The 12,500-nt window shown below is 49.7% G+C and overlaps 1 protein-coding gene across 1 annotated transcript in view; it reads right to left on the bottom strand.

The window, feature by feature from the left end:
- Nucleotides 1-1,502: 1,502 nt before the first annotated feature.
- LOC132985370 (palmitoyltransferase ZDHHC14-like) overlaps nt 1,503-12,500 on the bottom strand; it is an 11,593-nt gene continuing 595 nt past the window's right edge. The window contains exons 3-5 of the mRNA XM_061052721.1: nt 7,664-7,773; nt 2,729-2,840; nt 1,503-2,267 (exon numbers count right to left, since the gene is read on the bottom strand). Coding sequence (XP_060908704.1) covers nt 1,821-2,267; nt 2,729-2,840; nt 7,664-7,773 — 669 coding nt within the window. The 3' untranslated portion in view covers nt 1,503-1,820. The remainder of the gene's footprint in view (nt 2,268-2,728; nt 2,841-7,663; nt 7,774-12,500) is intronic.

Consider the following 12,500-nt stretch of genomic DNA (forward strand, 5'->3'; position numbering starts at 1 on the left):
AACACCATAACCTACATTTATCTAAACTTCATCAGAGCTGAAACATTTATACACAGACTGTAAATATTACTGCACAAAATGACCAGCAGGGGGCGCTGGAGTCCCATCGATGGCGTCCCCCGTCTGTCCCTGCAGGGGGCGCTGGAGTCCCATCGATGGCGGTCTCCATGCTGGAAATGCTGTCTCAGTCTAACTTTCAGTCAACCTAACGACAGGCTGAGAGCTGGAGCTGAGGCGGGTTTTAAACCTCCTGACAAACCGTTACACCGCGCCCACCTGTCAATCAGGTCAGCTACACGCCTTATTGTGAATAACTCTTATCCTTCATCAAATCAAAACTGATGAGTCATCAAAACATTCACCCCCCGTACAGTGTGTGTCCATCGAGACATGAGCTAATCACACCTATTTGGTTTTTTGAACCAGGCTGTAAACATGTTAATCTCTGCTGTAAAAACAGGCTTTTTAGAATGGGTGTGTATGTGACTTCCTGTGCTTCTGCAGCCAGCCTCTAGTGGACACTCCAGGAACTGCAGGATGTTACACTTCAGCATCGGCTTCATTTTGTTGACGCTCTAATTTATCGCAATTTCGAGATATGACCTTTGGCAATAAACACTTTGCAGAAATCTGGTTTTATCAGGATCAATTATTTTTTGTAAGCAAACGTTTTAAATTACTGGATGGAAACCGGAGTGTAATGTTCCTGCTTACACAACGCTTTGATACAGTGAGATGAAACGCCATGTATCAGCTACTCTCGGATTAATTGCCGTCCTTTTTTAGGAGGAAAAAAAAATCTTTTGTTTTGTTTTTGTATTTATGTTGCATTAAAGGTCCCATATTCTTCTTCTTCTGGTTTTATATGCTCTTCAGTGTGTTTTCCAAGTGTCCTGTGCATGTTTAGTCACATCTATGTGCAAAAATTCAAAGTCCGCGGAAACGCGGCTTCTCCTACCTCCTCCTGTTAGCTGTAGCATTAGCTGCATGTAACGCTCGGTTCTAGCCCCCCTCGATAAAAATTTGTCAGTCTGACGTCATTGTCAGTGTGAGATCACTGATCTAAGCCCATTGGCTCGTTGTGGCCCTGCAGCTCATGTTGCACGCCCATTAACTTCTGTAGCACGCCCACGATATGCCGTAGCCTGCGGTAGAACAGTAGTGCTAAGGTGCTAATGTTTATGCTCCCCTCGGACAGAGCCAGTGGCTGCATTCCCAATATGGTAAAAGAGGCGGGACATTTCCAAGAAGCGTGCTGAGCAACTGACCAATAACGACAGAGCTGATCGGGCAGACCAATCAGAGCAGACTTGGCCCACGTGGGGTCTAACAGTGTGGGCTCAACAGAGCGTAGCTGACGGACTCAGAGCGTAGAGGGAGCAAGGAGGAGCAGTACATGAAAACAGACACTTTTTTATAACTTTATCTATTGTGAACGTACAAAAGTAGGTACATAGATTAAATATACGAACCCCAAAAAAGGGCAGAATATGGGCTCTTTAAGGTTTTGAGTTGGAGTTGAGTTTCTTTTGATTAAAATGACACCGTGCATCATGCTAACGAGCTAAACAATAAAAAATAAAAATGAAGATAAAGTTTGAAAACATTCAATCTGGACTCCAGAGGGTTCAAACTCAACCTAATTTAAAGTTTCTAATAGAGGAGGATCGTATCTTCTGTGACTTTCCTTTTATAAAAAGTTGTTTTCCAGAAATTTGAAAACCGACTTCCTAACTGCAGCGAGTGACTCTGATTGGTCGAGTTTCCGTCATGTGACTCGAATAAGGAAACACTTTTATGTACGATGTTGTGAGTTTGGTTCAGACAGAGCTGAGTTTGACGAGTCCCCTGACCGAGTCCTCGTGCAGGGCGTCCTGACTGGCCGGGTTGTAGAGGGCGGAGGGGGAGGGGACGGGCGGGTGTGGGTGTGAGTGGAGGTGCAGGTGGGCGGGGCAGGGCAGGGCGCCCTGCGGCGTGCTGCATGGCGTCTCCTCCGGGCTGACAAAGTGGTGGTGGAGGTGATGGTGGTGATGGTAGAGGTGGTGGTGGCAGTGGGAGTCGGCGGCGGCGTCCCTCAGGGTAAGGACGTCTCCTCCGCAGGACGGCAGGGAGGGCTGGGAGGGGGCCAGGTAGGCGCAGGGGCCCCCCAGGGTGGTGGTCTTCCCCGAGAGAGGGGGGGCCATGACCACGGGGTCGCTGTGGAGCAGAGGGGTGGCAGCGGCATGCAGGACGAACTTTGTGCTCTGGATACACTGATCCTGATCACACTGCGGACACAGAGACGTTAAAATCAGACGATATCCAAACCTGTTTTGTTACCACGGCAACAAAAATAGCAGCCCTGACCTCACCGTTAGTTATTTCTTGTTTTTAATTTAGACACACTCGTGCACACTGTCTGAGTTGTTGGTTTGCACGCCCGTTTTAAAAGGATTCAAACCTCTCAACCTGCTCACCTGACTCATGAAATATTAGTTGTTGTTTTTTTAAGATTTTGTAGTTTTTGATGCTTTCAATCATTAAACAAACTGAGCAGGCAGCTCAAAGTATGTTTCACTTCTTTAAACTCGACATGCACAGAGCCGCGACATGCACAGAGCCGTGACCTCACCGCGGCGGCGTCGAGCGGCGGCGTCGAGCGTAAACATCTGGACACGTGTTGAGTTTAAAGATGATTAAACTGAAGCTTCTTACTGAACACATGTTGTGATGTCATTGATCCTCTTACCATGCGGCTGTGGAGCTGCGTGGAGGCGTAGCTGCCACCACCGCTCGTCCCATTGGTCTGGGGGGCGGGCTGTGGCGTGTCGGACTGGATCAGACCTCGCCTGTTGATCAAACTGGAACACAAAGACACAAAATTGAATTAAAACTTTACTCACATGCTGCACTTATGAAAAAACAATAGCCTTCTTTTCACTGCATGACCCAAAAAAATGTTTTATCGGTACATCTGACAGATTCCCCCACGCGCAGGGTGTCAGCAGGTGGAGCTAACACACACACACACATACACACACACACACACACACCAGCTGGTGACACTTTAACGAGCAGACTATGGGATGAATCTGCCTCCAGATGTTCCTCTCCTCGTCTCCTCGTCTCCAGAGGTGGAAGAAGAGAAGAACTCCGATCTCTCACTCCAGTAAAAAGTAAAAATTCAGCGTTGAGTATTTGGCCTTGAGTTTGAACCTGGGTGTAGTGGTGTAGAGGTCTGTAACTGACCTGGGTGTAGAGGTCTGTAACTGACCTGGGTGTAGTGGTGTAGAGGTCTGTAACTGACCTGGGTGTAGTGGTGTAGAGGTCTGTAACTGACCTGGGTGTAGTGGTGTAGAGGTCTGTAACTGACCTGGGTGTAGTGGTGTAGAGGTCTGTAACTGACCTGGGTGTAGTGGTGTAGAGGTCTGTAACTGACCTGGGTGTAGTGGTGTAGAGGTCTGTAACTGACCTGGGTGTAGAGGTCTGTAACTGACCTGGGTGTAGTGGTGTAGTGGTCTGTAACTGACCTGGGTGTAGTGGTGTAGAGGTCTGTAACTGACCTGGGTGTAGTGGTGTAGTGGTCTGTAACTGACCTGGGTGTAGTGGTCTGTAACTGACCTGGGTGTAGTGGTGTAGAGGTCTGTAACTGACCTGGGTGTAGAGGTCTGTAACTGACCTGGGTGTAGTGGTCTGTAACTGACCTGGGTATAGTGGTGTAGAGGTCTGTAACTGACCTGGGTGTAGTGGTGTAGAGGTCTGTAACTGACCTGGGTGTAGTGGTGTAGAGGTCTGTAACTGACCTGGGTGTAGTGGTGTAGAGGTCTGTAACTGACCTGGGTGTAGTGGTGTAGAGGTCTGTAACTGACCTGGGTGTAGAGGTCTGTAACTGACCTGGGTGTAGTGGTGTAGTGGTCTGTAACTGACCTGGGTGTAGTGGTGTAGTGGTCTGTAACTGACCTGGGTGTAGTGGTGTAGAGGTCTGTAACTGACCTGGGTGTAGTGGTGTAGTGGTCTGTAACTGACCTGGGTGTAGTGGTGTAGAGGTCTGTAACTAACCTGGGTGTAGTGGTGTAGTGGTCTGTAACTGACCTGGGTGTAGTGGTGTAGAGGTCTGTAACTGACCTGGGTGTAGTGGTGTAGAGGTCTGTAACTGACCTGGGTGTAGTGGTGTAGTGGTCTGTAACTGACCTGGGTGTAGTGGTGTAGAGGTCTGTAACTGACCTGGGTGTAGTGGTGTAGTGGTCTGTAACTGACCTGGGTGTAGTGGTGTAGAGGTCTGTAACTGACCTGGGTGTAGAGGTCTGTAACTGACCTGGGTGTAGTGGTGTAGAGGTCTGTAACTGACCTGGGTGTAGAGGTCTGTAACTGACCTGGGTGTAGTGGTGTAGAGGTCTGTAACTGACCTGGGTGTAGTGTTGTAGAGGTCTGTAACTGACCTGGGTGTAGAGGTCTGTAACTGACCTGGGTGTAGTGGTGTAGAAGTCTGTAACTGACCTGGGTGTAGTGGTGTAGAGGTCTGTAACTGACCTGGGTGTAGTGGTGTAGAGATCTGTAACTGACCTGGGTGTAGTGGTGTAGAGGTCTGTAACTGACCTGGGTGTAGTGGTGTAGTGGTCTGTAACTGACCTGGGTGTAGTGGTGTAGAAGTCTGTAAATGACCTGGGTGTAGAGGTCTGTAACTGACCTGGGTGTAGTGGTGTAGAAGTCTGTAACTGACCTGGGTGTAGAGGTCTGTAACTGACCTGGGTGTAGTGGTGTAGAGATCTGTAACTGACCTGGGTGTAGTGGTGTAGTGGTCTGTAACTGACCTGGGTGTAGAGGTCTGTAACTGACCTGGGTGTAGAGGTCTGTAACTGACCTGGGTGTAGAGGTCTGTAACTGACCTGGGTGTAGTGGTGTAGAGATCTGTAACTGACCTGGGTGTAGTGGTGTAGAGGTCTGTGACTGACCTGGGTGTAGTGGTGTAGAGGTCTGTAACTGACCTGGGTGTAGTGGTGTAGAGGTCTGTAACTGACCTGGGTGTAGTGGTGTAGAGGTCTGTAACTGACCTGGGTATAGTGGTGTAGAGGTCTGTAACTGACCTGGGTGTAGAGGTCTGTAACTGACCTGGGTGTAGTGGTGTAGTGGTCTGTAACTGACCTGGGTGTAGTGGTGTAGTGGTCTGTAACTGACCTGGGTGTAGTGGTGTAGAGGTCTGTAACTGACCTGGTTGTAGAGGTCTGTAACTGACCTGGGTGTAGTGGTGTAGAGGTCTGTAACTGACCTGGGTGTAGAGGTCTGTAACTGACCTGGGTGTAGTGGTGTAGAGATCTGTAACTGACCTGGGTGTAGTGGTGTAGTGGTCTGTAACTGACCTGGGTGTAGAGGTCTGTAACTGACCTGGGTGTAGTGGTGTAGAGGTTTGTAACTGACCTGGGTGTAGTGGTGTAGAGGTTTGTAACTGACCTGGGTGTAGTGGTGTAGAGGTCTGTAACTGACCTGGGTGTAGTGGTCTGTAACTGACCTGGGTATAGTGGTCTGTAACTGACCTGGGTGTGGTGGTGTAGAAGTCTGTAACTGACCTGGGTGTAGAGGTCTGTAACTGACCTGGGTGTAGTGGTCTGTAACTGACCTGGGTGTAGTGGTGTAGTGGTCTGTAACTGACCTGGGTGTAGTGGTGTAGAGGTCTGTAACTGACCTGGGTGTAGTGGTGTAGAGGTCTGTAACTGACCTGGGTGTAGTGGTGTAGAGGTCTGTAACTGACCTGGGTGTAGTGGTGTAGAGGTCTGTAACTGACTTGGGTGTAGAGGTCTGTAACTGACCTGGGTGTAGTGGTGTAGAGGTCCGTGACTGACCTGGGTGTAGAGGTCCGTGACTGACCTGGGTGTGGTGGTGTAGAGGTCTGTAACTGACCTGGGTGTAGTGGTGTAGAGGTCTGTAACTGACCTGGGTGTAGTGGTGTAGAGGTCTGTGACTGACCTGGGTGTAGTGGTGTAGAGGTCTGTAACTGACCTGGGTGTAGTGGTGTAGAGGTCTGTAACTGACCTGGGTGTAGTGGTGTAGAGGTCTGTAACTGACCTGGGTATAGTGGTGTAGAGGTCTGTAACTGACCTGGGTGTAGAGGTCTGTAACTGACCTGGGTGTAGTGGTGTAGTGGTCTGTAACTGACCTGGGTGTAGTGGTGTAGTGGTCTGTAACTGACCTGGGTGTAGTGGTGTAGAGGTCTGTAACTGACCTGGGTGTAGAGGTCTGTAACTGACCTGGGTGTAGTGGTGTAGAGGTCTGTAACTGACCTGGGTGTAGAGGTCTGTAACTGACCTGGGTGTAGTGGTGTAGAGATCTGTAACTGACCTGGGTGTAGTGGTGTAGTGGTCTGTAACTGACCTGGGTGTAGAGGTCTGTAACTGACCTGGGTGTAGTGGTGTAGAGGTTTGTAACTGACCTGGGTGTAGTGGTGTAGAGGTTTGTAACTGACCTGGGTGTAGTGGTGTAGAGGTCTGTAACTGACCTGGGTGTAGTGGTCTGTAACTGACCTGGGTATAGTGGTCTGTAACTGACCTGGGTGTGGTGGTGTAGAAGTCTGTAACTGACCTGGGTGTAGAGGTCTGTAACTGACCTGGGTGTAGTGGTCTGTAACTGACCTGGGTGTAGTGGTGTAGTGGTCTGTAACTGACCTGGGTGTAGTGGTGTAGAGGTCTGTAACTGACCTGGGTGTAGTGGTGTAGAGGTCTGTAACTGACCTGGGTGTAGTGGTGTAGAGGTCTGTAACTGACCTGGGTGTAGTGGTGTAGAGGTCTGTAACTGACTTGGGTGTAGAGGTCTGTAACTGACCTGGGTGTAGTGGTGTAGAGGTCCGTGACTGACCTGGGTGTAGAGGTCCGTGACTGACCTGGGTGTGGTGGTGTAGAGGTCTGTAACTGACCTGGGTGTAGTGGTGTAGAGGTCTGTAACTGACCTGGGTGTAGTGGTGTAGAGGTCTGTGACTGACCTGGGTGTAGTGGTGTAGAGGTCTGTAACTGACCTGGGTGTAGTGGTGTAGAGGTCTGTGACTGACCTGGGTGTAGTGGTGTAGAGGTCTGTAACTGACCTGGGTGTAGTGGTGTAGAGGTCTGTAACTGACCTGGGTGTAGAGGTCTGTAACTGACCTGGGTGTAGTGGTATAGAGGTCTGTGACTGACCTGGGTGTAGAGGTCCGTGACTGACCTGGGTGTAGTGGTGTAGAGGTCTGTGACTGACTTGGGTGTAGAGGTCTGTAACTGACCTGGGTGTAGAGGTCCGTGACTGACCTGGGTGTAGTGGTGTAGAGGTCTGTGACTGACCTGGGTGTAGAGGTCTGTGACTGACCTGGGTGTAGTGGTGTAGAGGTCTGTAACTGACCTGGGTGTAGTGGTGTAGAGGTCTGTGACTGACCTGGGTGTAGTGGTGTAGTGGTCTGTAACTGACCTGGGTGTAGTGGTGTAGAGGTCTGTAACTGACCTGGGTGTAGAGGTCTGTAACTGACCTGGGTGTAGTGGTGTAGAGGTCTGTGACTGACCTGGGTGTAGAGGTCCGTGACTGACCTGGGTGTAGTGGTGTAGAGGTCTGTAACTGACCTGGGTGTAGAGGTCTGTAACTGACCTGGGTGTAGCGGTGTAGAGGTCTGTGACTGACCTGGGGGGTAGGGGTCTATAACTGACCTGGGGGGTAGGGGTCTATAACTGACCTGGGGGGTAGGGGTCCACACAGAGCAGCACAGCAGTTGGTCAGGATGTTCCCGTAGCTGTACGGGTTGTAGTTGTCCTTCCCTCGCTTGGTGGACCAGGAACCTTTAATCTGGACCAGGAAGTGAGAGCGTGTAAACATCCAGATGGTTTTAAAGGGTCCTGGTCTAGCGTGTAGCTTCAGATGGTTTTAAACTGGTCCTGGTCTAGTGTCACGGCAAACACAATCCTAGGATTTTTACTACGTCTCGGGCTTCCAGGCGTCTGCTGCCCGCGGCATAATTGTTTGTGGCTGCCAACTAAGGTAAGGGAGACGGACCTTACCTGTTGCAGTCTTCTCTCAGCGCGACGATGCGTCACTCTCTGGACCAGCTCACTCTGCTCGGTTCAAACCAACGCTTTCCTCCGTCGGATGACAGTTCATTATTTAACAAAAACACGCGACAATAACTCAAAGACTTAATTACAAAGAACACGGGAAGGCACCGACAGTCTCTTGTACAACTCCCACGAAGCTTCTCACATTCCCAAACATTTGTGTCCCGCACACCTGCCCGCCTCAGCTAATCAAGACGGTGGCTTCCCAGCCACTGGCCGTTCGACCAGGCAGGAAGGCCCGCCCCCCTCACTAGCTTGACAGCCATGCCATACAACCTATCAGGGACTGTGTTGCCGTAACATTCCTCCCCCCATAAACAAAACCAAAATAGACAATAGACTAACATACAATTACCAGATTTCACCTACGTTCGTTCTGTTTTTTTCCCCCAATTTTCGTACCTTCCCAACACTTAACATTTACATGTTCCCCAAGGATAACATTCAACATACCTATTCACAACTACAGGAGAATACTATCCCCCTCCTAGACCAAAATCATTTCGTAAACCCACATCTCTTCTCCATTAAACAAGGTTTAGCAATTTATTTTTAAGACTCATAACGAATCACTTCTCTCTTCAACCCCTGGATAAAGAGTCAACTATAATGTTGTTCTTGCCTGCGATATGCTTGATCCCTAGATTATATGGTTGCAAAACCAGACTCCACCTAAACACTCTCGCATTGGCACTGCGTAATTTGGCCAGAAAAGCCAATGGATTGTGATCTGAATACACGACAACCTTCTTGCTGCCTGCAACATACACCTCAAAATGCTTTACAGCTAGCACCAAAGCTAGAGCTTCCTTCTCGATGGTCGAGTAGGCCTGCTGAGACTTGTTAAGCTTCTTGGAGAAATAAGCCACAGGCCTCTCTAACCCATCCTCTCCAGCTTGGAGGAGAACAGCCCCTACTCCCACATCACACACATCAACCCCAAGAAAAAACGGTAAACTGAAGTTTGGAGCTCTGAGCACCGGAGGACTGGATAACATGACTTTTATCCGAGTAAAGGCCTCCTGACACGTCTCCGACCAAAACCACTTCATCTCCTTTCTCAAAAGGTTAGTCAAAGGGGCAGTGACCGTGGCCAAGTTCGGCACAAACCTACGATAAAACCCACACATTCCCAGGAGCTGCATCAACTGGGTCCGTGTGCGTGGTACCGGGAAGTCTACAATGGCCTTCACTTTGGCCACCCTCGGCAGCACTGCTCCGCAACCAACCTGATGTCCTAGGTAAGTCACTTTACCTTTTCCAAACTCACATTTGGCCAAGGTAATCACCAGACCGGCCTCCTGAAGAGAATCAAACAAAGACCTTATCTGCAGAATGTGCTCCTCCCAGGTTTCACTAAAGGTAACAACATCATCAATATAGGTCACAGTGTTTGTCAATCTCTGTGTGATAGAATTCATTAAGCGCTGAAATGTAGCTGGCGCGTTCTTCATACCAAATGGTAAGACCTTGAACTTGAACAACTCATTGTGAGTAATGAAAGCTGAAACTTCACTCACCCGCTCGGTGAGTGGCACCTGGAAATAACCCTTCAAAAGGTAAACTTTCGTGACATACTTGGCCTGACCCACTTGATCTATGCAATCTTCTAGGCGAGGAATGGGGAAAGCGTCTGCCTTGGTGACAGTATTGACCTTCCTGTAGTCCACACAAAACCTGTCCGCCTTTCCTTCCTGGGCTGCCAGCACAACAGGAGAACTCCAAGCCACACACATATATTCAACCTCCTCTTCAATTACTCTCTTTTTATGAGGTGGGTAACGATAAGGGTGCCGTTTTATGGGCATAGCCTCACCAACATCGACATCATGCACGTCTTTACCTGTTCTCCCAGGAACATCCGTGAGCAACCTAGGGTAAGAGTCAATCAAATGAACCACCTCCTGCTTTTGAGATTCCGTCAAATGGAGCAAATTATCCTCGAGAGAAGCCCGAGCTTGAGTGTTGTAAAACCTGGCGCTAACAATGTCCGGTGGAGGGGAGGAAACTTCCAGATGACCAGGACCTGACTGGCCCTCCTCCACCGCCACTGACACTGCACAACCAACCACTACTCCATGACCCTCATATGCCTTTAAAGCATTTACGTGGCACAACCGTGTCTTAGACCTCCTATCAGGAGTACTGAGGATGTAATTCAGGTCTCCCACTTTCCTTAAAACTCTGTAAGGACCAGCATAACCTGGACCCAACTGGGGACGTGGCCCCTGGACCAACACCAACACAAGGTCACCTGGGTCAAAAGAGCGACTCGCTGCCTTCTTATCATACCTCGCCTTCATGTGGGCCTTGGCACCACCCAAGTTCTTCCCTGCAACCTCACAGGCTGACTGAAGCCGGGCTCTAAAAGAAGCAACATACTGAAGGACATCTCCGGGGGATGTCGGTTTGACCACCTGTTCCTTGAACAAATGCAAAGGGCCCCTCACCTCATGACCGAAAATAAGCTCAAACGGACTGAACCCCAGAGACTCGGTTGGAGCATCACGTACTGCAAACAACAAGAAAGGAATCGCTTCATCCCACTCTTTAGGCTGTGCCTCAACAAATGTGCGTATCATGGTTTTTAATGTACTGTGGAAACGTTCAATAGCCCCCTGGGACTGTGGGTGGTACGCTGATGAATACTTCGGGGATATCTTTAACTCAGCCATTACTTGCTGATACAATTTGGAGGTGAAATTCGAACCTCTATCTGACTGAATGGTACGTGGCAGACCTGCCCAAGAGAAGAACTTTACCAGATGATCAACTATAGTCTTCGCTTTAATACGTCTCAGTGGCATAGCTTCTGGGTACCTTGTGGCTACATCCAGAATGGTGAGTAAGTATTCATTACCTCGTTTTGATTTAGGCAAAGGACCAACACAATCAATCATGATGTGAGCAAAAGGCTCCTGTTCCACAGGCAATGGCTGCAAAGGTGCCACTGGTGGGGCCCCTCCGGGTTTTCCCACCACCTGACATGCATGACACGAACGACAGAACCGCTGCACATCTTTGCGGATACTTGGCCAATAAAAATGACGGCTTATCTGGTCCAATGTCTTCCTCATACCCAGATGACCACAGAGCGAAGAATCATGAGTTAATTGCATCACTTCCCGACAGTAACTCAGAGGAAGAACCACCTGCTCGCACACAGCCCAGTCTTCATTTGCAGGTCGAGCAGCAGGCCGCCACTTCCTGAAGAGAATCCTGTCTCTGACAAAATAGCCCGTGGACACCTCCTTGGCTTCTCTAACACAAGTTGCCATTTTCAAAGCATAGCCCAGTGACAGATCTCTCTGCTGCTCCTCTACTAAGGTCTGACAGTGGCAGTGACTCTGGTGTAGCTGGAGCAGCTGTCCTCAACTCGGCCATTGCTCCTTCCAACTGGTCCTGGCTAGTCCCAGCTAGGCGATCTGTGCCATCTCTCTCTGACACCGTAGCAGCCGGCACCCTGTCCTGCCTAACTGCCTCGGCTTTAACTTCTTCCTCAATCTGAGGGAAAACCGTATCGACCAGATCGATGGTGGAGCCATCATGACTCTCCAGCTCCACGGACTCGTGGACTGTATCATTCCCCAACTGCCTTTTGGCCCTAGCACGAGTGACCACACAGGCAGGAAAAACTTCAGGATACTCTTCCTCTAATTGCCTGAGCTCAGGTGAGTCCACCTGTTGTTCAGAAGTTTCCGGAGTAACTCTCCTACCAGCTACATCATTGCCCATAACAATATCAATCACATTAAATGGCAAGGTCTGCACCTCTGCCACATCCACAAAACCTGACACCAGCTCAGACCTTAAGTAGACCCCATAGAGAGGCACGGTCTCAAAACCACCGCCTATCTCTTGTACTACTGCAAACTGCCCAGTAAAGGTGTAATTTGGGAGTTCCACCACCCCTTTTCGCAGGAGTGTCTCCTTAGCCCCAGTGTCTCTGAGTATCGTGACCGGCACTCTGAGACGTTCAGGTGAATCAGAGACAGACCCCTTTGAAATAAAACCTTCATACCCATGAAGGTCATTTCCAGCCTCCCTGCCTACCGATACTAGCCCAACTGGCTTCGCAGGACCCCGCCTGACACTAAAGTTCGGACACTGGCTCTTCTTATGGCTCAATCTGTGACACCAATGACACCTGAGCTCTGCCACAGGAGCGGAAGTCCGACTCGATGGAGTAAAAAACCTCCTGGCCGTGGCTGGCGGGATGAAAAAGGGGATTCACATCTGCCACCAGAGGTCGCCATGAACCAATCTCCCCCTGCCATCTCGGTTGATTATCTCCCAGCCTCTCCTCATGTGATCTCTTCCTTCCCATGAAACCACCAGATTTGCCACCATGTGCCACCTCATAGCTTTCCTTCAGGCCACTCACTTTCTTTAGCTACCTTTTCAAACATTTCAAAAAACACATCAACGGCGCTTTCATCAAAAGGCGGCATGAAACTGCGA

Source organism: Labrus mixtus, chromosome 12, assembly GCF_963584025.1.
Source record: "Labrus mixtus chromosome 12, fLabMix1.1, whole genome shotgun sequence".
Classification (NCBI taxonomy): domain Eukaryota; kingdom Metazoa; phylum Chordata; class Actinopteri; order Labriformes; family Labridae; genus Labrus; species Labrus mixtus.